This window comes from Anomalospiza imberbis, chromosome 4 (assembly GCF_031753505.1).
Source record: "Anomalospiza imberbis isolate Cuckoo-Finch-1a 21T00152 chromosome 4, ASM3175350v1, whole genome shotgun sequence".
Lineage (NCBI taxonomy): Eukaryota > Metazoa > Chordata > Aves > Passeriformes > Viduidae > Anomalospiza > Anomalospiza imberbis.
In genome coordinates this window covers 12,811,388-12,838,764 of record NC_089684.1, presented here as the reverse complement: position 1 = coordinate 12,838,764, position 27,377 = coordinate 12,811,388, and the positions used below count along the sequence as shown (strand labels likewise).

The 27,377-nt window shown below is 41.6% G+C and overlaps 2 protein-coding genes across 3 annotated transcripts; one reads left to right on the top strand and one right to left on the bottom strand.

Moving 5' to 3' along the window:
* The first annotated feature begins 1,090 nt into the window (after window positions 1-1,090).
* Window positions 1,091-5,759, top strand: APELA (apelin receptor early endogenous ligand). Its single transcript, XM_068187156.1, has 2 exons — window positions 1,091-1,308; window positions 1,739-5,759. Exons 1-2 carry the CDS (start codon window positions 1,233-1,235, stop codon window positions 1,825-1,827), a joined length of 165 nt encoding a protein of 54 aa, XP_068043257.1. The 5' UTR covers window positions 1,091-1,232; the 3' UTR covers window positions 1,828-5,759.
* A 3,651-nt stretch (window positions 5,760-9,410) lies between these two features.
* TMEM192 (transmembrane protein 192) lies at window positions 9,411-26,971 on the bottom strand. 2 transcript variants are annotated; one of them, XM_068187155.1, is made up of 6 exons: window positions 26,395-26,971; window positions 23,433-23,579; window positions 19,189-19,453; window positions 17,133-17,267; window positions 13,322-13,424; window positions 9,411-10,994 (listed from the first exon to the last, which is right to left on the bottom strand). In XM_068187155.1, the coding sequence occupies exons 1-6, from the start codon at window positions 26,608-26,610 to the stop codon at window positions 10,871-10,873; spliced, it is 990 nt and encodes a 329-aa protein (XP_068043256.1). In that variant the 5' UTR covers window positions 26,611-26,971; the 3' UTR covers window positions 9,411-10,870. The 2 variants fall into 2 exon arrangements, with proteins under 2 accessions (XP_068043256.1, XP_068043255.1); XM_068187154.1 differs by having other exon boundaries at window positions 26,439-26,592.
* Between the last annotated feature and the right edge of the window lie 406 nt (window positions 26,972-27,377).

Sequence of the window (27,377 nt, the reverse complement as noted above, 5' to 3'; positions counted from 1 at the left end):
TTACCAAGTAATAATAGTAGTGCATAGTTTATATAGGAATGTACTCTTTCCTGCATGTTTTGGAACAGAAATTTTTCCCAGAAAGGCACTTTTTTTTTCTTTTTTTTTTTTTTCCCGAATATCTAGGTGCTATTTCATCACAAGAAATCAGCAGGTTGGAAAAAAGGACCAGTCGAATTCCAATGATGCCAGTAATTCACTGGATTTCAAAGCCACCCGTGCTGCTCCCAGATTGCACAGGCTTTGCCTTTTTGTCTCTTCAGGCTTGGGTATCTGCACCAGTTGGTTTCAGTGGTTTGTTAAAGCGAGCTCTCATCATAATCATGTGTAAATATAATGCAATGTACAGGTGGGCTATGCAAATGGATATCCCATCCAAAACTGCTGGCCTCAAACTGGCACTGCTGGAACAGATATATCTATTTTACCCTACACGGTAAAAAAAAAAAAAAAAAAAAAAACAAACCCAAAAAACCTCAAAATTAATTCCTGAATATTCTGATCCTTTAAAAAGAGTTGACGGTACAAAAGACACCCATTAGCCTTAAGTACTGCCAGTTTCACTTTGAATAGCCACAGCTTCGCAGCTAGTTTAGAGAAGAGAGAAAGCATCGGAGCTGGGACGAGGGCCATGCTTGGGGGGCTTCCCTGCCCCCGCTTTCGGGGAGGGGGAACAAAGGTCGGGGGGGCACTTCCTGCCCCTGCCATTGGTGTCTGCATGTGGGACCAATATGGGCAATGCAAACTTTAAACAGTTGCAAATGGGGGAGGGAACGTCGGGGCTTGTTTTACATATGTTTTTTTCCTGGCCGGGTTGAATTTAAAGTGGAGTGGCCGCATTGTTCGAGAGGCTCCTTGCCCCTGCGCGTTGACAGGAGCTGCTGTTTACACGGGCTTTTCATTCCTGCGCTGTTTGCTTATGGAAAATAAGGGGGAGTGACAGAAAAAGAGAGAAAGGGAGAAGGGAAGAGAGGGAGGCCCGGAGAGCCGCGCAGCCCAGGAGCCTCGGTCCTGCGTGATCATTAACCCCGCCGGCGGAGGCGGCTGGCCCTGGCTCCCCGCCTTGTCCCTGGCATGTGAGCGGCAGGGGCTGCGGACGCTGCCGGCGCCTCCCGGCCCCGCGGGCGGCCGTGCGCGCGTTTCCTCGCCGGCACACACACACACACACACACACACACACACACACACACACACACCCACCCCCGGAGCGCGCCTCCGCCTGGACTGCGGACATGAGGCTCCAGCTGCTGCTCTGGATCGTGGTTGTGCTCCTGGCGAGCCTCCTCCCAGCCTACGGACAGCGGCCAGGTAGGCGATGCCTCAGCGTTATGCTTGTGCCGGGGCGGGAGCCGGGGGTTTGTGCCTGCCATGGGCACCTCCGGCGTGTTCGTGTGACCGCGTCCAGCACGCGGTTTGTGACCTCCGGGACGAGCTTGAACCTGGCGCATCCATCTGTGCGCTTCGTCCCTACTTCTAGCGGCAGCGGGAGAGGATGCTTCGCCTATCCCAGGAGTCTGGCAACTTTGCGGGGGTGGGGGGCAGAGGAACAGGGATAAGTAGGGACCCAAGGTGGGCAACTGTTGCAGACTTGCTACCGGGAAACACTGGCGGCACAGGAGGGCACGGCCACGAGCACCGGTAGCTCCGGGGAGCGCCAGGGCCGGCCCGTCCCGGGCAGAGGCACTACCGACGGCCCCTCTCACGCCTCGCTTCCCTCCCTCCCTCTCTCTCTCCTCAGCCAACCTGGCGCTGCGCAGGAAGCTCCACCGGCACGGCTGCTCCCACCGGCGCTGCATGCCGCTCCACTCCAGGGTGCCCTTCCCCTGAGCCCCGGCCAGGTAACTCCGCGCGTGCGGGGCCGCAGTGAGCACCTTCGGGAATTCACACCTGCCTGTGGAGCAGCGCCAGGCATGGCCGCACCCGGGCTCCCCTCGTTTGCTTTGGAAACGGGCCTTTGGAGATGCGCGCGGCGGGGCTGTCGCTGTCCCGGGGCTGGGGCGCGGGTCCCACCTGCCGCTGCCGCCTTGTCCCCCTTCCAGGCCACCCCGTTTGCCTTTTTGAGGCAGTGAAAAACAACTGATCCCGCTAATCGGGCCGAACGCTGCCCTCCGAGGCTGTCGGCAAAGCTGCGGGGCAAAGTGTCACTAGTGCAAAGGCTGGGTAAAGCGGCACTCGCAGAGGATGCTCCGGGGCTGCGAGCGCTGGCACTTTCCCCGTATTGGATGCAGGGCGAAGCCACCTCACTCTGCCCGCCAGCAACATGAAGGTAGCAGCACTCAACCCACTTCAAAGGGGACTGTAATTCTTCATCATTGTCAGCAAAAGACTTTCAGCTCCTTGGATGAAAGGCTATACAAGTGCAAAACATTAATGCTTTATAGCTGATGAAGGCCGATACATTCAAATACTAAGTGACTGCAGAAGCACACAGGTAGCATATGCTAATACGGTAGGCATCAAAAGGAAACCAGGCGCTCTTTGCAATTTAGAAATGAATAAAACATGCAGTCAGTAGTTTTGCATCTTTGAAACTCATTATATTAAAATAATGTTGTAGCCCCAGGCATGACAGCATCCTAAATAAATGGTGGCAGAATCTGCACTCTGTGGAGCCAAGATGTTTCGATTTACTAAGTGGTTAACAGTGAAAAGGAGACTAAAGTAAAACTTTTAACAACCCTATACGAAGCATCTTGTCAATGCATAAACTGCCTTGGTGAAAAGAACTTACACCACTCCCAAAGCAGCCATGCAAAAGGGTACCATTCCACTCTATAGCGCTGGCCTATAAACACGTGGAATGTGCATATGGGATGGTAAACTGTCAAGTTAGTGAGGTTGAAAAAAAAGATTGCCATATCTTAAAGTGAATCTCAGATGGGCTGCATACTGAGTGGCAGAATTGAGATGCAAGTAGAAAGGACATGCCAGAAGGATGCTTTACTACTGAATGCCACTCTCCTCACTACTACATTTAAAAGAGACAGATTAAATGATACTCCATCATCAGTTTAAGCTTAAGCCTAAAAAGATAAGCAATTGGATCGATTCACTCAGCAGGCAGAGACTGAATGGACAGAGGGACAGAGGAATTTGAATCAATTCGGAATGATTTGCTTCAGTTCCTGAGAAGAGTACATTTAACCTCCTTTTCTCCCATTCACCATCCATGTCTGGAAATTGTGTAGAAAGCATCTACACTTTCTGTGATGTGCTCTGAAGTCTCATAATGAATACATTTTGCTCGAGACTGCAGTAGGTGCATATACCCCCCATATTCTGTGGGGAATTCCTTTCCTCACAGAATATTAAGATAAAAGGTATTTTCAGTGTTATCTCCTTTTCTTTGGGGAGCTGATTTCTTGTAACAAAAGCCAATGACCAAACAAAACAGTGTACTTATTAATTCTCAATAAATTTTGTAGACATGTAGCTTAAGATCCTTCTGCTTTATAAAGCTGTTTAGAACTCAGTAAACCTCTACTAGGGCATAAGGGGAGACAGGCACCTGAACTAACTCTTTTAACTGCAGTCATTGTGGGTGCTATCCTTTATCTTAAGTAGGATTTACCACCTACGTTTACATTCCCTTCCAGTTTTAGTCCAAATACAGCAAATATTTACATGCCTGGGTTACTTGACTCACATGAGTAATCTTATTGATCTCAGTGGAGTTGTACATATGGATAGAGCCATTTGCAGATGCAAACAGGATGCACCCTTAAGCCTGAATTTCAACTAGTGGTTGGAAACTTAAATGAGCGTAGCAGCCTCTTGCAGCATTTGAAATTAGAATATTGAATTTGATTTTTCATCAGTTCCATACACAAAAAAGGAAGAAAACTTTATACTAGCAGCCTTCTTGCTTTTGTCTTTTTTTTTCTCCAACTTTGTAGCTGAAATTTCCAAATTAAGAAATATTATTCCAAATTTCATCCACGTTTTTAAAAAACAATGTATTCTGTTTTGTATGAAACTTATTTAGACTACTAAATCTGTCATTAATATTTATCTCCTTTTCTTCTTTTTTCCCCCAGCAACTTCATACTGGACTTTTCAGTGTTTTAAAGGAGCGACAGTTAAACCAATAAGAGAAGTTTGTCAAAAGTCCGGATCAACAACAGCTGACATGACAGCCACCACAGTGCCATCTTCAGCAGTCCTGTCTGTCACATTCTGCTGGACCTGGCCTCTGTCTCACACCCTAAGAAGTGGTGGCAGGGGAAGTGTGGTGATGGGCGATGTACATGAACTTACCTGCTGGGATCATTCCCTGCAAATGATTTGGCTCTCACAGTGAGCAGTGAAAGTTAAAGATCAAATCAAACATCAGGTAGATTTTGATCTGAGCTAGATTTCCAGTGGCAGTAGGAAGGAAGGATCTGTCCAAGGCCACTCTTGATGGTATATAATATTCAAACTGAGTGAAATTGACAGTGCTGTTGACTATTCAGTTCAGGCTGTGTTTAGGACGAAATAGTATCAGATGCCAGTAAGGAATTGTGAAAGTCCATTTTTTGTTTATACTTTTATATATTAATAATATATACACATATGTTTTAACATCTACATTACATTTTAATGGAATTACCTTAATAATAACATAGAATGCATTACTGTAATAGCACCAAAGCCAGCATCACACTAGTGGTCCCACTGGCTTCATGTATAGTAAGCATAGTAAGAGTTTACAATAAAAGAAAGCAAAGAGTGTTATCCCTCATTCTGTAGATAGAGAATTGAAGCACACAGTGATAAGAGATTAGCCAAGGGTCATGCAAAACTGATAACTCAGATCTCTCAAGCCAGGCCTTAAGGTCAAGCCCATCCTCCTGTCTAATGAGCTGTTACTGCAAAGCCTATCATTTGTTTTCTTAAAGCGGGCTGCCAAACCAGACAGTTAAAACATGCTTGAAAATTCAGTACTACAGAGCTATTTGCTTAATAGTAGTTTTCCTAAAATACCCTCTACAGTATTATAAATAGAGCATAAAAATAGACCATTGAAAAGAATCCTTTGTTTGGTCAGCCCTAGTGTTGCATAGCACTCTATTCCTGTAATTTAAATGAATGGGATATTTGAACAGAGCACTACAATGAATGAAGACTTCAAACAGAAAACAGGCTGTTCTTTTCAGCACTGGAGGTCAAGAATACATTGAACTTTTAGTCTGAGTTTTGGTCTTAAAAATACATGCTTCATATCTGCCTTTTATATCAGCAGAAATTACCTACCTACATATAAAGGAAAATGTGGTGGCCCTTTCATTAGCATAACTAAAACAACCTGAAAATAAAACATACCCAGATTTGTAAGTCATTATACTAGACTTGAAATGCCAACATTTTTTACAAAATACATAAAGACGATCAAAGATCAGAAGTGTCTTGGTTTAAATCTGGTATTACTATTTTTTTCTTACAACACATAGTTTCTAATAATTGAAAGAACATCAATCAAAAAAACCCTGTTTTTTTCAGCTGAAACTTTCTAATCAGTATGCATATGTAACCCCTTATGTCTAACAACTTGAAACTACTTGAATTAATACTGGCAGAGTTTAATAGGAGTTAAAATTTCTCTCCATGAAAAAAAAAATAAAATGTAACTTCAGACTTAGTTCCAGAGTTGTGTAAAACCATCATAAAAAGATGGTCAAACTTATCTAAAACAATAAGCAGTCCTGCAGGTAAACCTTTGGAGTCTTGAACAAAAAAAGCAGTTTCCCAAAGAGGCATTCTACCACTTAGATATTTTTTTTTCAATTATTTATTTAACTTGGCTTTGATATGTATCCTTGGCTGTCTCTGTTTAGGTAAAGAGGTTCTTTACCTCTTTACTACAGGTAAAGAGTGTGGGAAAGCAAGACAGGTGAAGAGTAGCTACTTAACAGTTATGTCTTATGAATGAGTATATCGATCTATTGTGGTACTGGGTCTTTTATATAACCACAAATATTCAGTTAACTTTGATAAAATAGTAAAAAATACATAACGTATCTATCAAAAAGCTATAAATGCATGTTCCCTTCAGAGAGGTAAAAATAAAGCAGCACCCTAGGAAGCCTGCTGTCAGTCTACACAATGATTCTAAATATCTGTTCTTTAAAGGCATTCTGATACCATCAAATATGCTCTCAAAAAGGCATTGATTGTGAGCTTCGATAGATAAGTTTATCAACTAGCTGGTTGACTGTATATTTTGTAAAAAAATAGTATGCATTTCAAATAATATCTTATTTGAAATAAATTTTGTACACTCCTCAGATTCTGTATTCTTCAGCTGTCAAAAGCAATGCATGTAAAGAAAATTGAGAACTTGCCTGTTTTCCCTGTGGATTTGTATAAGAATCAGTGTTTGAAATTTTTTTTACTCAATTTCTGACACAAATAAATGATTGCTAATAATGGAAAAATTTTCCTGACATCTTCTGTCTTTCTAAAAATGCAAAATTCTGATTCAAGTCAGATTTGCATTTGACTTTGTTGAAACTATCTGTTTCCATTTGATGTGCAAAACGTAAGGCTCGTGGTAAGAATGGCTTTGCATGATAACAGTGTGATTACATCTGTAAATTTGAATAATTTGGATACAGTGCTGCAACAGCCAAACTGACTGAGCTCTCCCTGTGCACGTACCAGTGTACACCCAAAGGCAGCTTGCACAAGAACAAATTGCTGTCTACTCAAAGTCAGAATTGATGTTTGCATGGATGCAAACTAGCAAGACTTGATCCCAAGATAAACACCTCAAATTCTGGAAGGCAAAATGTGAATTTCTAAAACATTGAATTAACTCCTTATCTTGTACATAGCTGTAATATGGGGGAAAATGAAAACTTAATTTGAAAGTACATTTCATTGAGTCCTATAACAGCAGGTCAGCAGGAAACTGAGGTAAATGCAAGGCTTTGGTGAGAAACAACAGTTTAGCATGTTCCCAAAGGATAATAAACAATTCACCTCTTCCCTTTCCAGTATGGAAAAAAGGAAATTATAGGAGAATAAAGACTGGAAATATTTCCCTTACGCCACATACACATGCTATAAATATCTCAGTGCCTACACAAAGCCAAATTTTGCTAAGGGACACAAAATATTTAAAATTACATCAATCAGGAGAAACATCAGTATGGCAAGCAAGTTTCAAATGTTGACTATCAGAGTACAATTAGCCCACTGATCTCTCACTGCTTGCTCTTCTACTGGCCTTTCTCTTTCTTGCTAGTGATCAGCTGCAGAATATTTGTGCAAAGCAGGAAACACTCCAACAGCACAAACAGGGCATCATGGCTTTTAGAAAGAAAGCCTGAAAGCCTAAGTCATTCCAAGGCTGAAGTTGCTTGAGTTACCTATTCAGACTCTTGTCTGGCCAAGTCTCTGGTCCTTGCTGCAACCTTATTTTTTAGATTAAGCAGGACTTCCCACAGAGCAAGCCTGCTTAACTCCATGTTAGTTTCTTACATGTTAGTGTAGAACCTTAAGGCAGGAAAACCCTGTTAAAATCTTTTAAAATCAGTGATTTCCCTCATGGAGTGAAATACTGAAGTGTTTATATAGAATATCCACTATGAGCAATTCAGAAAGACAAAACAGAAATACCAACTGACAGTTGTCCCTCGTGTAAGATGTGCATTCACAAATGACCACCACGTATTTTCTTTCATGTGTACAGAATATTTAGCATAGTTCAGCATTTCATCTAAAAATCATTAAGACCCCACAATGTGAACAGTTTTCAGGCAACTCAATATAGTCCTTAGGTGGCACAAAATACTTATTTTCTCAGACCTAAAAAACATATATATATTGGTTTTCTACAGAAATAAAAAGCTACTAGGACAGCATTGAATAATAAAAAAAAGAGGATAAAAGAATAATACATTATTTTAAGGTACAATTTTAGCATATATAGGAAACATTCCTTCACTTTCCTTATCTTCCTGCTGCCCCAGCTGCAATCAGGTAGCTCTTACCAAGACCTGCAAATATCGATTGATTTCAGCAGCTGTAGTTCCATAGAGAGTATCACTTCAGCTGTTCAGAGTAACAGCTTTGCAGGTTTTCCACACCTCACCAGAGCAGGGCTGTGTTTGTGGTTAGCAAAGCACTGCTTTGCAGCAGCAAACCCCTGTGCTCACAAAGCAGCACATTTTGCCCCCCTGAAACTTGGACCCAATGCTCCAGTGTGCTTACTGTGTGCACAGAACACTGTGGTTTTCACTTCAGACAGTAAAATCCAGCCCATGAGCAGGTGCTGGCACTGCAGGGACAGGCACCCATGCTGCAGCACTGGGGATGGACAGCACCCAACCTTGCAGCACCAGAGAGGTGTCTGTTGAACAGGATACAGCAGAACCAGAACAACTAGGACTCCTTGTTCAATTTAGCACCGTGGCATCTCAGACACAGCAAGGTTACAGCTGAGCTTCATCTCCCTTGCACAGCAGCAGCCATTCACCCCTTCCATGTGGCCTTTCAAGCAGCTCATTGCACACAGGCTCCCTGAGCAGCTCTGCAGTCACCTCCTGCAGACCAGTGAGCTCGGCCATGGGCAGGGTGGTGGCCAGGAGGAGGCAGGTGCCCAGGTCTACAGAACCCAGCAACACCACGCCATGCACTGTGGCATGCAGCACAGGGGAACCTGGGGGCTGGGGAATACTTCTGCCTCCAAACAAGGCTGGCCTTGGCCCATCTGCTGCAGACAAGGGGCTTGGGGCTGCCACACACAGCAGCAGCTCCTGCTTGACAATTCACTGTAGCTCTACCATGGCCAGAGGTTCAAGTGTTCAGGGTGAGTAGTAAAGATTACCAGCTTCTGGTTGGAGCCCATACAAATGTGAAAAGCCTCCACCCTACCCAAAGAAAAAGCTTAAAGATACTAAGAAAACAAGCTAGAGTTGGGAGTATGATAAAGATATAAAACTGGGGCAAGGGGTGGGTGGTTATCATTTCTTATCACTTGTGTACTTAGGAAAGGTAACATTTAAAGGGCAGAAGATGTACATGTGTGTGCACAGCAAGCCATACTTGCCTTTCTTTCCAGCTACCATGTTCCACAGAAAGCAATGCTGCTGGTTAATCCAAGGTTTACCTTGTGCAGTCAGAGAGAAGAGGAAAGTTTGAGTAATGACCTCAAAACAAAGGAAAGTTTTTCTGCCTCACTTCTCAATGTTGGAAAGAAACACAGGTGGCAGGGGAAGTCTGAAGCATGATGGAAAAAAACATTACCCAGAAAGGGGAATAAAACTAAACTTAAAGCTTCAAAACAAGTGCACAGCTATCCTTGTTTGGCTAGTTTTAAGTGCCAACACTGCTGCAAGAACTTCAGTATAACAGAAAAATCTGCACAGATTGCCTGTTGGAACCAGATGTACATCAGCTTGGAAATAACAGAATTCACACTCTTCCTTGGTTGCATTTATTGTGCATGAATTTCACAGTCACATTTTACTGCTTTTCATAGAAATGATATAAATTGACATACAGAGTCACATCAAAACCTGAGTTCTAAAAACAAATAACTTTATTCCATACATGTATACTATAAAATTCTGGCTGCATTTTCAAGAAACAACAGCTAAGGAGAACAGTCTAGTGTTGGATAGCAGCAAAGCCTCCAATATTTGTTTTCCTTTGAATGAGACAACCCCCATATTTGTTGCACACGAAGCTGCCTAGGTACTTCTAAAGTTGTGCCCTAACACCAAAGTAGGATGAATTAATTTTCCTTTCATATATTCAACAACAAGACGACTACTCTTAAGAGTCTTCTTTCCAGTTTTGATTAGTGATTACCCTATCCCCAGAGAGGTATTGGCTTCTAAAATAACTCTTTGTCTACATTGGTAGACAAAATAGTACCCAGAACAAAATGTTTCCGTCACCAGCCTTAATTCACCATAAATTAAAACCAAGAAGTCTTGTTTCTTCAACTTCTAAAAGACCTTTCTTTCTTCCATTTCAACTTTTGAATCAAGATGCTGACTTTCTTGAAGGGCCAAAGTGAAGAGCAAGTATGTAACAAGCATTTTTGACAGCATCTTTAGAAGAATTCAACACAAGTTAGTTACCAGATCAATGGAAAAGCCCATGCTCAAGTATTTTTGCTTTGTTAGTTCAGTTGGCAGAGTAGGAGTCTTGTTACTAACACAAACTCCTAGTAATGGGATAGTCATCAGCCCTGAAGATCCCTCTTAAGAGCTTTAAAGCCAGAATTCTGAACAATTGCTTACCACAACATGGTTTTTGTACCACAAACTTGTATGTGAGATTTACAGTTTTAGGGCACCCACCACTTTTTTATAATCCCAAGTTAGATGCCAAATTTCTCCACTTACCTGACAAAGGAGAAAAGGAGACATCTAGAAAACAAGTACCTGTATTGGATTACTGAAGTAATCCACCTCTATCCCTGGAAGTAAAGGGAATCAGTGACAGAACACATCTAGTCTCAGCTTCAGCAACAGAAACTGCATATACATCCTTTGGAAAGTCAGATTTTTCTAGAGAAAAAATTTGTACTCCAGAAATATAAAATACTTTGGTAGCCTGAAGCTTAATGGTTACACAGCAGTACAAAATAATAGCAACAACTGGGCAAAGTTAAACCATTAACTCAGGTCCAACTTTAACTTATGAGGAATTAAAAATCCTTGAAGCTGCAGAACTTTTCCCAGAACTGATGATTTGAAGAAAGCCAGTGTCCAGTTGTAATAGGTTTATAATGTATGCAGAGCTTATCTTTCAAGTTTAACTTCTATTTCAAAACGCGAAAGATGATTAAGAGTCACATCTGTACAAACCAGTCTGGATATTACATGACTTCACGTTCCCCTCCAGAGCTCCAGCAGCAGTTTCCCAAATGCTGCTAAGTTTTGATTTGCTGAGATGTTAACGCCAACAGTCTCTTGCTGAGCAGTGCATTGTGTCGTTGAAGATACTCTATCACATCTCCTTGCTTCTCAACTATCTCTTCTAAACTGGAATTTTCCCTTAAAGTAACAAAAGTAAATATGGGTTTCAGTAAATTATTAGAAGGCTTCTATTATGTGAAATGTCAGAGTTAATAACACATATTTAAACAGTTGTTTCCTTTGGTTTCACTTTTGCTGGGATCAACTAATTTTTGAGGGAAGAGGCAATCTACAACACCTATATGTCTAACTCTATTTTGCATGAGAAGGTAGGAAGAGAAAGTCTGGCTGAACTTCATGCCATGTATACACAAATGAGTTACATATTTCCTGCTACACAGTTACAGAATGAGGATCTTACTGTTTAAGAAACCAAGACAGACAACATGCTAGAATTATAGTAAGAACCAATGAACCTTTCCCACACACATTAGGAAACTTGCTTTGAGCAGGCATAATATTGTTGTTCAGCTGTGGGAGATCATAAGCTGTTTAAGACAGAAATCTCTTGATTAACGTGGAGTAGCATACATTATATGCTACTATATACAGCAGTATCTGTCACATGCCATGACAGTACCAGTTCCAAAAAGTTGTGCTACTTCAGATCTACAACCTCGTGTACATCTACCCTCCCAGCTTAAAATATATCCAGCTTTCAGATATCTCTCATTTTAAATCCAATAGTAATACTGCAACATTTAAATAAAACTCACTTAATTGAGAAAAAAAATGTACAGAATTTTGTCAAATCTAATTAGGAATTTTTAAGATAAAGCAAGATGAAGTACCAATGCCTGAGTGTAGTCTACTCTTTTCTTACATGTTATTTCTTCTCAGTTGACTTGGGAATCTACCCCTTAGTACACTTGTGAGCATCTTAGTGCTGAGAAAGTTTTTCCTCAGCCTTCCAGCATTTTGTAGAGGAACACTGCCCATTTCATAGTTCTTAGAAAATGTTGAGACCGATATTGAGTGGAAAAAAGCTCAGGTCCAATTAAAAACCTACTGTAGCTAAACTGGGAAAAGTGAAGAACACAAGTTTTGTAAACAGAAGTCTTGCAACCTTAACCAGTAACATGCACTACCAACTTAAGGCTCCAGATCAGTAGCTTAGGTGCAGAGGTCATGATATTCAAAAAACATTCTTATAACAAGGTCAACTGAAGGGCTGACAGGATTCACTTTTCAATAGATGTTAACTCCCAAGGGAAAGAGAGTCAGAGTTGTATAGAGCTAAATTAAAGTAACGGTTTTGCAATCAGTTCTCACAGGAAGTTTGCACTCTTTAATCAAAAATAAGCAGAGTCTTTTCCTCAGCTGGTCATTGTTGTAGGCACATTCCCTGGGCATTTGAGAATTTCTCAGGGGAGAAGATGAATGAGAAAGAAATGAGGTCCACCATGCAATCACCATGGTTTTTATATAAAAATGGAAGTCAGATATGGTATCAAAATTCAAGACAACTCTAAATCCTTCCTGTATCCTGAACATCTACTTCCAACTTCCATAAAACCATGTGCATGCTGCATTTGTGATACCAGGGGAAGTCCCAAAGTATTAGTCATCTCTCATTATTAGTCAACCTTTCATGAAGGCAGCACATATAGAAGAAAGTCATAGTATATTAGAAAAATCTCCAATTCTTATACAGAAATCTATGTTATTTTCAATTACTAGTTTTTATTAAGTCATACCAGACTGATTTCAGCAACTGGAAAATGTTTGAGCAGTTGGCAGGTACACAAAGAACAAACAAAAAATAAGTCTCAGTGCTTGGGACAGTTTCAGTTACTGTTGGACAGCTTCTACTCGCACTGAGACCTTCCTTACTCCTTACGTGCCCTCCATACCTTAAAAGTTCCTTCCCAAACTCAAAATGCATTCCAAATCCATTACTAAAACCTCATGTCCAACTGCTGGCACAGAACAAAGCTACTAAGTTTTCTTTGTCTATCATCTGCCCACAATATGACTCCTTCCCTGGAAAAGCTGGCTGAAGCAGCTAGGCTCCTGCAGGCCAACTTTAAGTAAAAGTGTAAGACAACAGTATCCTTCCTTAAACCTCATATAAAATTAACTAAACCAGATTAAGCACAGCTATTTCTATTAAAGATTAATGTAACCAGCCATAAATGGTCAAATCACCTCCATCCTTATGTTTGAGGATTTCTGTATCATAGTAAATTCTCATTTACTACGGAGAAAGTACAAGACTGCTGCATCTCATCTGTGCAACTAAAATTGCAGGCTTATGCATAGTTCCTTCAGAACTGCTATTCACACCTCTGGTTTAGCTGACAGGTTTAAGATTGCATGGAAGTCTACAAGAAATCATGTCATTCCATTCATGTTACCTATATAGCATAGCTGAACATGGCACAAAATGAATACAGAATTCTCACCTGAATCCAACCTCTGAGGTAATGTGACTAGGATAGGCATACATCTTTTCTTCTTCAATTATGTCAGGTCTTGGCTTGGCACGATTGAAGTTGCTTATTTTCACTGGAAAAGAGTTTTATAAATTAGTTGGAAAGTGGAAAAAAAAGCAAAGCTTTAACATCAGAGCCCAGGTTATAAAAATCTGTAACAGATGATCCTAAGATTACCTTAGGATAGGAGATGGAAAGACAACAAAAGAATGAGAAATGGAAAAGCAAAAGCAGACCTGAATGGGGAAGCTTGACACATGCAAAGTTTAATCTGCCACCTAAGAGAGGGTGAAACCTTAGTTGCCTTTTACAGGGTACCAAAATTCAGTCTCCAAGTTCAGGCAAAACTAAGTAATATGCCATTAAAAACTGTAAGAAGTTTTGTACCGGTAGCTGGTTCAGAACTTCTAGCTTAAGCTCTTCAATAAATACTGCTTTAAAACTAGACTAGCTGCAGTGAAGCAGCAGCTTGTTTGCCTGCTCAGACTAGGGAAGATTTGCTACAGAAAGCCATTGTGAACCTAGCAGTCTTGGCTATCAGACCCAGAAGTCATTCCTGGGCACCTGTGAATAAAGTTTAAGGCTAAATTTAACAGATGTATGGGTAGGATGGGTGGGAAAACTTGTAAGCACCCTCTGCATTATTTCTAAAAGGAAGCTGAAAATATTTAAAGCCATTCAATGTCAGATCCTGATTCAGAGAAAATATCAAAATACCCAGAGTATGCATTTGGGACTCTGCAGTTAGGGCTGCTTGTGAAACAATACGTCTAATGCCACAAAAAACATTACAGTGCAGCTCTGTGAGAAATCCACACTACTGCAACAGAGAAAGAGTGTCCTTACAAGTCAGTACTATGATGGGGTTTATTACAGGCCACCCTGCTAAAACAATGCTAAGACCCTCCAGAGGTTAACTACGAGTTAGGCTCAAAGGTTAGTTATTTCTATGATGGTATTTCTCTACAAATAAAACCACAAAGGAATGGATGTGGAATTCTCAACATGTGTTGTTTGTGGGAATGTTGGTCTTTTATTCAAGTGATATTAGAAGTATGTGAGAAAGTAATTAAAAACATATATTTAGTAAGTCTTTTAAAGCTTTACTCCCTATCCTAGCAGTAAAAAACTTAGAATAGTAAGCTGACATTTACAGCTGTCTATGTCATACTTCATTCCATACACTTTTACTTCACTTGAACAATTTATATATGTCAAGTCTATTATAGGTCAATCACAGCAATTCCTTGTAGATTTCTGAATCTCTGCTTCTGCATCCTACAGCTATATACACACACTGCTGCATGGAGATAATTTTAAGGAAGGCAGTAATCCTTCACAGGATACTGTCTGTCATACAACTCATAAACAGGTCCAACAAGCAAGAGAAATATTTAGAATTACAATCGGGTATTCCTGATTTGTGAGACAGAATTATTCAGCAGAAACTAAGTCGGGTACATGAACCTTCTACAGATAAGCATTTATGTCTCATTCTAATAGTTAAATAATTACTTCACTGTGAAGAAACAATATGCAAACTGATGCTGCCTTCTCTCCAAAATTAGGAATAAGATACTAATACAATAAAGGGTGAGCCAGTAGTTTTTAGTGTAAATTTACCTTAGTCACCCCATTGTTGCTCAGCTGATACTATCTTAGCAGTATCTGCTAAGTGCTTGTCTTGAAGAGGGAAATTCTAAACCTCAGCAGAGGGCTGATCCTAAAACTATTCCATTAAAGAAGCTTCATGCTTCTACCCAGGCACAAACTCTGCTCTAAGAGCTAAAATCCATCTGAATGTCATTATTACTACAGATTCTCAGGCTACTTTCAAAATTGGCCAAATACATATGTTTTGCCTCAGTACAGCTTTAATTTAATATCAGAATTTTAAAAAACCTTAAAATCCATCACTACAGATAAGTCAGGCAATCTCTCAGTTTACCTCAACAAGCATTGGGATGGAAAACAAGAAAACAAATTAGACTACCCACTTGAAAAAGCAACTTAGGGTGACTGGAAGTGTTCCTCATCTTGCAGCACATCTAAAGTCACATAAAATTAACCCTAGCTTTGTACACCAAGCTTTAGAGAATTAATTTTATATTAATTTGGGTCTGCTCAGGAGATAAGGTAGCTGTGGGTAGAACACACTGCCTTACTCCTTCCTAGCAATGCAACTCTCCCCCTTAGTGCTAGGATTCACTGGACCCTTCTTCAAGCCTCTTTGAGCTGAAAAGCACAACACTACACCCCACAACTTTCTCGTATGTGCATTTATTTATCAACATTTTAGGTAGTTTTGCAAAGTTTAAAGGCAAGTGTTTTATTAAGTCTTCATAAATTACACCAAACGTAAAGCAGACAACCTTACAAACCAACAGTGATAGCAGAAACACTGGTTAATGAACTTGAAGGTCACAGTAACTGGCGTAAGTACTAGTCAGGAAACAATACCCTTCTGGTGACAAATAAGCAGAAAAAAAGTTTGAGATTTCTTACAGAAGTACAAGCTCAGACCTTACTATGATGCAGGTCATCATTTTTTGCACTTATCCTTTTTGGTCAAGGTAAGAGTCACACAATTGTAGCTCTTTGAGCTCCAGCAGGCCTCAGGGCTAGAAATAGCATTTCTCTGGAATTCCTGACATTCTATTAAAGTTTTACAATTTATCTCCTATTTCCCGAGTTTCCCAGGAAAGTAAATATGCGTATGCAAAGAAGGGATGATCTCTAGCATTCTTGGAATAGTTTTCTAGCACTGCCATGATTGCATTCCCTCATCACTGCCTTTATTCTTCCAGAGGACAGTCAGTCTACCTGAACCATGCTGGGCCATTGAGGGGAAAGCCTGACAAGCCTGCAGCATTCAGGCTTCTGCACACTTTTAAGACAAATACATAGTTTAGGGCTGGGTCCTTATTTCTTGGCTCATTTTTGATGCTGCTGTAGGAGACTCAGAACAGGTTTTATTTCCCAAATGAACAAGCGACTTGGAAGTATTTCTCTGTGTGCCATTGCATTACCATGAACACACCAAAGTTTTCTTTTAAGCATTTATTTATCAACATTTTAGATAGTTTTGCAAAGTTTAAAGGCAAGTGTTTTTATCAAGTCTTCCTAAGTTATACCAAATCTAAAGCAGATAACCTTACAAACCAGCAGTGATAGCACAAAGCAAAGCCTCACAGTTTTATAAAGCACTGCAGTGTTTTGATATCATCACAGCTTCCAAAACCCATGCATTTTTAAAGTATTCATTAGAAGGAATCTTCCATTTTAGTATCAAAGAGAAACTGAAGACTTTGGGATGGGACCAGGGAAAGAGGAAGAGGCTGCATAAGGCACAATCACACAATCAGGTATGCAAACCCCACATGTAAATCCTATACACAGGTCTGACTAAGCCAGCTAGCTATTACTGCTTCACAGCTTGTGGTGCATGCATTTCAGAAACACTGATAAACAGACAAACCTGTTCACAGGACACTTTTTGAATTAATTAGGCATTTTATTGCCACTTCACTGGATTAACAGCTTCGAGATAACATGGAGCTTTCATTTAGCACCCCTTGGAACCGAATCAAGCGTGACAACCTTCCCCAATTTGTTTTGGATTTGCCTTAGTTCTCCTTCGACAAGCACAGAATCGTTTTGTATTTATAATGGTACTTAAATGCCTTGGGGTACCCCAAGTGAACTACTGTGAGGGCAAACAAGCAGATGAGTACCAGCTATAATGAACATCACACAAGAAGGCTAAGTCTGCCTCTCTCACCTGTGTAAATCACTAAGCATGTCAGGGAACTGATCATCTCCAGGCTCAGGACTCCCAGGATAAGATACAGGTACACTTTGCTGTGATCAGGAAAGGAATGCTGCACCGACAGAATCAAGAGCAGGGCTGTATTACCTAGAAAACAAATGTTATATTTTAAAGATTTGCTGACTTTATTAGCTACTGAAAATTAATTAATGCTTTCTCACACCCACTATCTGCATTAGGCTGCAGTAATGCTTTTCCATTTCATACCATGCTTGCCCCTTCAGCTAATTTCCTTAATGTGCAAGCTTATACCTGCTGGTAGCAAAACGAGGTTTCATTTCAGCATATGCCTGTAATGGTAGACAACTATGAGTTTTCTTATAGATTCTTCTGACTTAAAAAACAAGAGTGGAAGAAACACACTAGAAATACCTGAAATAGGTACATGGGCTTAAACAGTTTCTGGCTTTGTTGATGCTATCCATCTTACTCATTCTTTCAGTTCCTAAGAGATCATGTAAGTCAGCTGAAAATGAGGGAGTATTTTCGTTCAAGTAGTGGATTTAAAATATATTTAAATGAGGCTAATAGAGGAAAAAAAGCCCTCAACACCTTCCTTTCAAAGCCTACTTGCATGGGCTTCCACTTGCTATTATCTTAATACTTGAACATCACTGAAAGTTTAATTGCAATTAGTACAATTAGTCAGGAGAAGAGATACTGAGTTACAGGCCTAAAAATCTTTTCTGCTACTGAATGTGAAGTGTTTTCTTCCTTCCTGTAAAAGTGTGTCAGACCAGTGTCTGGATAAAGAACTAAATTTATAAAGACCCTTCATGGGAATTGTGCAGTTCTCTCTCCTACTGTGTCAGTCAAGTGAAGGAAGTGGTATCAGCAGTCATTACCATGGCAGGAAGCTTGCAGTAATGGAAGAACTACCTTCTGATCAACACATTATCAAAATTCCAAAGCACACACCTGATTGCATCTGAACAGTCACAAATGCCCAGAGTTTGTCTAGTAGGGGAGAAGTGGGCTCCATCTAAGACTGAAAGCAGGGCAAAGTATTTCCAATTACACTGCAACAGGCAGAAATAATCCTTTTACATCATTAAGCCTCCTGTAGCCTGTTTTTGTCACTGCACTCCAAACACTTTCACATCTTCAGAGCTCTATCTAGTGGCCAGAGCCTGAAGTGTTGCACATTTATCAAGCTGACTTAGCTCTTTTAGGGACTGTGTGGAAAGAAAGCTAAGTTCTTATATAGAACCAGGACCATTTTGCTTATTAATTCTGGTGAAAAAGAGATCTACTCCAGGAGGGAGGTGGTTTTATAAAAGGCAAAAATACTGTAAAAGCCATCACTCTGCCCTTTTCCATTGCTATTTGTGGGAAAAACCCCCTTAAGTTAGATGTATTTCAGATCTGAAAGTGATTTGTAGAAAATCTTCACCAGTTAGGTGCACCAACACTTTACAGCTAAACTTGCCAGAGATGTAACTTAAAATATAGTTAAATCACTCCTATACACCACCTTTTGTCCACAGAAAGTAGAAAAAGGCAGTCAGATATAGAGCTGAATGTTACACATCTTCAGTGAAGGTCAGAAAATTAGTTATTTCACTGAATTCAGACAGCTGTTGGGCAACAAGCAATTAATCTGTTTCTGTGTGGACTGCTGAGCTTGAAAAGAGAAGAGCAGCACACTTCCTGGAAGGACTGGCAGTCTTAGCACATATCCAACCTGACAAATGAATATGCAAATCAAGATCACTAGCAGTCACACACAGACCTTGCTGACTGAATACTTCATGGCTGAAGACTAAATGCTAATGACTAATGTTTTACTCAACCTCACAGTGGTGAGCATTTCTGCACTACAAACAGTTCCTTACAACCTGCATCTGGCAGACCAGAAAGATCAGTGCAGCGGGTCATCTGACTAAAGAATAATTTTTAAGTGCTCACAGGCAGGTTCGTAAAAGTTCATAACATATAATACACAATTATATCGAAACTGCTCAGTCTTTTATTGTGTCACAGTTTAAAGCTTTAAACCCAAGTTCACCTGTGGCATGTATCAGCAGCGGAAGCCTTTTCAGATGCCTTGTTGATCGGTATATGGAGAAGTAACCTCTTCTTCTGACTCTGCTGTGGTGGTGATGCACGTATCGTTCAAAACAGACATGCAGAATCCACAGAACTACTTTTGCAATTATTATGACAGTCTGCACTTTAAGTGGGTGAGTGTAGTTTCCAGGGCACTTATCTTGGTTTGGGTTGGGGTAAGAACAAAACATAGCTGCTAAAAATGCTAAAACAACAAAAGCAACCTGGAAGAGAAAGGACGAGAGAAAAATCTTTAAAGCCAACATTTAGCTATATATGTGAAAAAAACCCTGAAACACAAAACCAGGATTATGTAGTTAATTCATTATCCATTACTTTCTAAATTGATTTTTTTAGAGTTAACATATAAAACATTAGACACTTAATACAACCACTACATGTCACTCTGAGAACATACAAATGACTGAAATTGCTAAGTAGTAAGATTGACTTCCAGGAGGGCAACCAGTCCCCACCCCAGCAGAACAGAGCTGATCACCCTTCCCAGAATTTCTACTAAATCAATTTCACCATTTCTTGAGTCCTCATAGTGAATTTATTTCATTTCTGGACCCTCCTTACTATGCCTTTTTACTTTAAAGAAAACTTGACTTATGCTCCTATAAGCATATGTGGGATAGGCTCTTGTTGGTACAGTCTATAATTCTTGAAATTGACATTTCCTAAGTGAAAATCAACGCCTTCCTACAGCCACTGAAGATCATCTCCCTGTTGACTTCAGAAAAGTGAATCATCAGGGTAACTTAAAGCAAATTATTAACACTGGGCAGGCATCTTTGCCAATTGGTAATCATTCCTTAGTATATTTACCATCCGATTTTTCCATTTAACCTTTTTACTTATGTCAGAAAAACCAGACAAATTGTCAGTCAGATTGCATATATATTTATCCTTTCAGACTACTGCCATTATGCCATAACTTTTCCTGTCTTCTAGACTCCTCTCCAAATTTTCAGCATCAGCAGTGAACATCAGCAATCTTTAGGCCAATTAGAAAGCAAAGCTGTGGATGCATGTTACCTGTAGTATGTGTATACACACAGGGATTTCTTACTATTTATAGAGTTTTGTCACAGAAAATATTTTCTCTACTGTGTTCATTCAGTGAACAAGAACAATATTATACTTTCTCATCGTGGTTCACTCTACAGAACAGAGGAATAGTTTTAAAACAGAACTGTAAAGAAAAACAACTCCCACCAATACAGAAATAAATGGAGAGCTACTAATATACAAAACACAAAAAAAATCTATTTGTCTCAAGTCTACAAATGAGTTCTAATACACTTAGCTTAAAAAAAAGAAGTGTCAGATGTTCTGCATGTCATAACTGGCAGAAACAGCACATCAAAACTGAGGACAGAGGAAAGCACCCAATTTTCATTTGCTGCCTTTGCTTCCATACTTAATTCTATGAGTATTTAAGATCCCACTGCCCCTTTTCCACCTTCTTGAACTTGTATTTCCTATTTTTGTACTTTCTCAAGCAACACTCTTCACAGAAATTAACTTTTCAGAACCACTTAATTACTCTTGAGACAAACTGCCCTTAGCTTGCTCAGGTTGTGACCAGAGTTAGGTAATTGGGAAGGGAGCAAGAAAGGGGAATGATTTTCACACAATTGTCAATACCTAAAAAAGACATTAGAGAGGACAGATGGGATAGAAGGTGGAAGGAAAGAAACCCAAACCAAAATGGAGTGTACCCCACATTATCCATAAAACCATTACTTCAAATACAAATTAAATACCACATAATCTTGAGATAGGTTAAGTTGCTAGATTAAGTAGTTAAATAAGAGGCAAGTTTATCATTTGTTTAATCTATTATTTTACCACCTTCTTTTCTTACAAGGCTAAGAATAATTCAGCTATTTTACTCCATCTGTTTACTGTTTGGTTTGGCATTTTACAATAGTGATACAATTAGTTCTACTCCTTCCAGGTGTTAGGAATACATTTCAGTAAAGAAAATGGCTATATTAAACTGATGCAAGTAGGAATGACCTAGCATTACATCTCTACTAAACTACTACAGCAGTGTATACAAGAGGAAACAGGAAGCTGGCATTTAGAGTGGTATTTATTAAATATGTTTTGCTTGCATTGTTGGGCAGTTCAATAGTAGGTGTTTTATTCCCCGCATATTTTTACATACAAAGAGTTATTCTTATAAAGAGTAGTATTTAAGGTCAATTTTGTGTATGTGCACACACACAAATGATTAAGGAAAGACAGGATTAATATAAAGAAATTATTTCTAGCCTGTACACTTCACATTGCTCTACAGCCTCCTGATGGGAAGCCTTCAGAAAAGCAAGGCTTGGCAAAAGAAAAGGCACTCAAAAACCCAGTCCCACCACAGTCCAGCATACCCTACCCACTTTCCAGAATTGTATGTAACTAGGCAGCTGCATCACAGCAGCTATTTTGCTACCTAACTCCATTTCTTGGCACAGGAAGGTGGAGAAGAAATACTCCCAGTTACATACAAATTGCTTTAGAGATGCATTACAGCTCTACTGCATAATACTATGATGGCTTAACTTCTCCAAGACATTTACCCCTTTGGCAGGCTATGCATCAGAAGCTACCCTGGCCTCTCTCCACATTCCACAAGATTAATGCATGTTTGCAGAAGCACAGGGGAAGGAAATCCAATAAACTTGTTTTGCCCATCCATCTTTTCAGTAAGAGAGACAGTGCCACTCAAGGTAGCAATTATAATGCTGTTTTGCCAACAGAAAAGGATACTTCTCTACTTTGTTCCAAGGACCAACTGGTCACTGAAGCAGGTTCAGCAACAGCAACAAGACTTAACCTGTGAAAATGTGTGTTGACAGATGCCACAGTTTTCCCATTTCACCTAACCAAACTTCTCTCCATTTGCAGGAGAGAGGAAAAGGTGTGAGGAGAATAGGTAGCAGTTTCCTAGGATCTGGGTGTCTGACATTTGCCTGCATTAGTTATGGTAGCAGACAGCAAAACCCCAAGGCTTAGCAGAAAAATAGTCACTGCTCTATTACCAACAGCAGATTTCAAGTGCTTTCTATAAGGGAATGGCACAGAGTTTTTCTGGTCGGGGAAGGGAATAAGGCTGGATACATGGTTTCCATTGGGAATTTTGGTAGTCTACTTAGCAGAACAGCAGAGGTCTTTCTAAGTCTACTTGACAGCCACAGGAGCATTTCTTGATACTACTACAAGGCCCACAAAACAGCTACTCCTAAAATTAGAAGGGTACACACATTGAACAACTTCATGAACAACTCAAAGAGAGACCTTAGAGGCTGGTATGTGCTTTTAAAGTCCTGCCAGAGAGAATGTTTCAAGTGCACTGGGCACTGCATTTTTTGTTTGAGATCAAATGAAGCTCTAAAATAGCTCATGCCAGCTATACTATAGAACTTAATGGCACTACAGACCCTTAAGATCACTAAGTCCACCCTTTACTTAACACTAACACATCCCCCACTAACCCATGTCCCTAAAAGACATGAAAGTGGCATTTCAGTCAGATCTTAGGCTCGGAGCTCTTCAGCCTTCCTTCTTCCTATCTGGTTGCCACACACTCACAAGCAAAAACAAGCCTCTTCAGCTTATCAAGGAAAAACTCATTACTAAGCAGGACTCTCTCTGCTTGTCTACCAGCCCCCATAAATGCCTAGATACTGTTCAGTATTTGTGCTTTTTGCTCTTAACCTCCAGAAGTGAGAGCAGGAAGTAACATTTGGATTCCTTTCTTTCTCCATCCACTACCAATCAACACCTCCTAAGCAAGTCCAGCTTTACTTGTTTAGTTACCTTATCTCTAAAATTAGGTTTGCTCTCAGAAGGCACAGCATCAAAATTATCTCAGCCCTCTTTAACTAGTATAGCACTTCTATGGCAATAATATTTTTAAATTACATTTCCAACGGCATAGAAGAACTACTATTTAAAATGCTCTTCCTCCTAACAAGATATGTCCCAGCACCAACAACCAGAATGAGAAGGCAGAAAGTATTTGATATAATATACACTATCAAAATTTATTGGTAAAGTGGACCTCACTGGTTTGGAACACCAGCCAGTGTATGCACTTCACTGTCATATCATCAGAATTCTGTCACATGAACAGTGGATTCTGAAGGATTCAGAAGAAAGCAAGTTTCTTAGGGAAATAATGCTTCTTAAACTTACATGTATTAGCAACAGGAAATTGGCAAGGAGAACTGCTGGGATAGCATGAAATCTTGGCCTCAGCTGGGAATGCAACGTATGTGACGAAATGAGTGGTGCATCCAGTAGAGGATCATCTTCCAAACTCTGTGTTATTTCCAAGGAACCCTGGAACAGAAGGGGAAGGCAAACAATAGCAACAGGTAAGCTCTAAAAGTAAAGTACAAAGGTTTAGGAATTTTCTGTTAGCAAATCAAGCCTTGAAGGGGGGAAACCCCACTAGGTTAATATCTTGAGAAACCTCTTAAACGCTAGGTAAACACTCATCACATCTTTATGTGAGAACTCAGTCCCTGAGGAATCCAGCACTAATCTACTTCCTAGTATCACAATGAGCCTTCAGGAACTTTAGTTTTAAAAATGTATTACAAGTATCTGAGCTTCAACCCTGAGAGATGTCAGGAACATGGGAAAAATGATAAAGTCTCTCTCACATGCTTTATACAGCTACTGCAAAACTCTTTGTTGTTCTTAGTTTTGTCCATCTGCAGTTGGAGGCAACAACAAAGCTGCAGTGTAACAGTAACAATTTTGAGTATTCAACCTCTAATACTACTGACATGTCAAAACACCTGCAGCAGTAACTACAGCTGAACTCAGGAAGGAAAGAAGCAGCAGTTCACAGAGGGAAGAAGATGCTACCAAGTGCTGAGCACTACACTGCCTACACTAGAAAGAATGCAGCCTGCCCTCGTCATGTTGGAGCCAAGTATATTAGTTCTTTGACTTCACATTCAGTTCAAATGTAGTGTATTTTACTAAGTAGAAGGTAAAACTAAGTATGAGTGGAGGGAAAAACTTTGGACAAGGAACTTGCCCCACAGCTATGCAACCCTGCTCCTTTCAGGCCAGGACAAGGTCATTCAATACATATTAAGTGGAACATACACAAGGCACTATGATGGCCAAAACTGCTACAGTTCCTCTCTTAGCATCCTGTCATGTCCCTTGCTTCAGAAGAGAAAACAACTCAAAATTTCCACTCAAGTTTTTACTGCTCTTTTTCATTATACCAACCACAGCCCAGACAAGACAAGGGCAGACCCCATCCCACTCAAGACTTCTGACTATTCAGATGTGTCACGTTTCACCAGGCTATTTACTGATTTATAAACTGAGGACTTCTCTTTGCCATGAGAAAAAGCAGCATAAACCTCAAGACAAATGAAACATGCCATCCTTCTAGACACTAGCACGGGAACAGAGGGATTACACCTAGGTTTATACCTCATGTCAATGAGGACAATGTAGACTGTCTCCCCAGTGTTATTTTACCTGCAGACAACTGCCTAAAGTGAAGGAAATAGTCAAAAAGAGTTATTTCAGTCAACAACCAGTTTTCTTTTAGAACCATGAACACTACACTTGCCCAACCATAGAGGAGTGTGAACAGACCACCCTCAGCTATTTGATACCTTTTAATTAGCCCAGTCTTTGACTGAAAATGACCCTTACTGAAATACCTGCCTCGTAAAATGACCTTTTACTGCACACCTAAATGTTTACAAATGGCACTCCTTTTATGTCGCTGATATAAAATCCACAAGCATGCGAGCAAAGATATCTGCTAGCCCTACTTTATCCATTTTCACAGGCCAGGTGTAATTTTAAGCTCTGAAAGCAAGGATCAACACTCCAGCAGCCAAAGCATCTCACCTAATTCTTCAGATTACACATCAGTAAAAAATTCATTACTATGAGGGTAGAGAGACACTGGAACAGTTGCCTGGTGAAGCTACAGATGCCCCATTCCTGGAAGTGCTCAAGGCCAGGCTGGCTTGAGCAAGCTGGTCTAGCTGGTCCTGCCTCCCATGGCAGGAGGGGTTGGAAATAGATCTTTAAAGAACCTTCAAACCAAACCATTCTATGATCAGAGGATCAATAGTGGGGTTAACAGCGCACATGTCCCACAAACCCAGCAATTCTTCTTAGAACAATATCCTTTGTCTAATGGGAACAAATGATTCAGCATTTCTGCATTTCACCACTCCCTCATCTCCATGAGGGATCAGGGCACTCCTTCACAGACACAGCTTCATCAGAGCTTTGACCATGCTACTTTCTCATGAGACTGGCCACAGTCCATCTTTGTAGCCTAAAATACAGCTAGTATTAGGAAGCACTAGATTACATAATCTCTTCAAATAGATTTTATTACAGACAACATGGAGAGGAGGGGAATTAAAGCACAGGATACGATGATCCCATGCAGTCAATCTGACATAAAGAAAATCCAGTAAGTGTCCTTCCTAACTGGAGCAAACACTGGTTTCATTTCATTAAGATGAGCCAAACCCACAGTTGTCAAAAGCCAAAATGCCTTAAATCCAGACTTGTATGGCACAGCTGCTGAGCACAGGTTAAAGCTTTAGCCTCTTGGCTCCCTGATCCACTTCCAGCATGTGACCGCTTCCACCACAGCCCAGCGCCGGTAGGAGGAGGGCAGGCAGGAACAAGCCACAAGCCTTGCCCACGCAGGCTTCCAGCTGGGGCGGGGAGAAACATTCAAACAAACACAGAAACGCCGTGGTCATGCCAGCGAACAGCACATAACCCTGAGGTGGCACTGACAGGATCCGGCTGTGGAAAAATAACCCAGAAAACCTGAAGGAGCCACACGAACAGCTCCGATTAGAGGCCAGTAATCTCGATTAAAAACAAGTCCAGGCCCAAATGCCTCGGAGATATTTCAAGCCCGGCTGGGGAGGGGCAGCGCAGGGAGCAAGGGGCCGCGGCGGCCTCCTCACTTCGGAGAGGGGCACTGGGGCCGCGCCTGGGCCGGCGGGTGCCCCCGGAAAAAACAGATAAAGCCTTGGGCGCCCGGGACGGAAAACAGCCAGGAAGAGGCGGAAGGAAGAGACGGCACGGAACACCAGGCGCTCGCCCGGCGGCGCCCACTCTCAGCGGCAGCCCGGCCGCTCACCCGGGCGGGGTCCCCGCGGCCCCGCTCCCGCCCGCCGCGCTCACGTTGTCCAGGTCCTGCCGCCGCCTCCCCGCCGTCAGCGCCATCGCCGCGTCCCGCTACAGCCGCCCCGGCTGCGTTTAATGGGCGCCCCCAGCGCGGCCCTGCCGCCACGGGCTGGGCACGGGCAGCGCCGCCGCCCCCTCCCGCCTCGCCGGCAGCGCCCCCGGCCGCCATTGGGCCCGCGCCGCGCCGGCACCGCCCCGGGGCGCGGCCCTGCCGGCGGAGGGGCCTCGGCCGGAGCTGGAGCTGCGGCCGGGTCGCAGCCTGCGCTCCCGTCCCGCCGCCCCGGCACACGTCCGTGCCCCCAGCCCGCCCTGGGGTGCGGCGCTGCCCGTGGCCGCGTTCGGTGCAGTTCTCTGGGCAGCCCGCGACTGAGTTCAAAACGGAGACCACTTCCAGCAGGCTCCGGGCTGGCGCCCCTGCGGGGCCGTGGATCGGGAGGCAGCGCTGGGAGGGGAGAGTACCCCAGATGGTTGGCCGAAGTGCGGGGTGAAGGCAGCGTAGTGGTGGTGTCGGCTTGCAGTGCCGAGTGTTTTCTCACCTCCGATTGGTCTTGCGGAAAGCATGGAGTCTATGCAGCTAGTTACTGTTTCCAGTGGATTTGGTTGCCCCTTCAGATCACGAAAAGTTTTAGCATTCACTTTACACATTTTCTAAGATATTTCTGGCCCTGTTGTATATTTTGCAAAAAACACGTTTTGTTTAAAACGTGTGCTTGGTAATTTCATTTTCTAACCCTTTATGATCTCACTGAGTCAGCCTGTGGCCACTCACAGTGTCCAGACCACTCTCTTATGGATCTTTGTCTTATTGACATTGACAGCCTCGTGTATTCTGCATACTCCTCAACCACTTAGTTGTGCTTAGTTATTATTTGGTAATTTTTGTTAGCCTCTCTGGCATTTTTCAGCTATAACCTCTCTAAAATGAGAAGGATCAGA

What these genes read in the sequence shown, in the direction of transcription:
- APELA (XM_068187156.1), top strand. Translation starts at nt 1,233, where the DNA reads ATGAGGCTCCAGCTGCTGCTCTGGATCGTGGTTGTGCTCCTGGCGAGC. An exon ending in AGCCTACGGACAGCGGCCAG is followed by an intron (nt 1,309 to 1,738) that starts GTAGGCGATGCC and finishes CTCTCTCCTCAG; the next exon opens with CCAACCTGGCGCTGCGCAGG.
- TMEM192 (XM_068187155.1), bottom strand. Translation starts at nt 26,610, where the DNA reads ATGGCGGCCGGGGGCGCTGCCGGCGAGGCGGGAGGGGGCGGCGGCGCT. An exon ending in GCCGCGGGGACCCCGCCCGG is followed by an intron (nt 23,580 to 26,394) that starts GTGAGCGGCCGG and finishes CTTCTGTTCCAG; the next exon opens with GGTTCCTTGGAAATAACACA. An exon ending in ATGCTTAGTGATTTACACAG is followed by an intron (nt 13,425 to 17,132) that starts GTGAGAGAGGCA and finishes ACTCTTTTCCAG; the next exon opens with TGAAAATAAGCAACTTCAAT.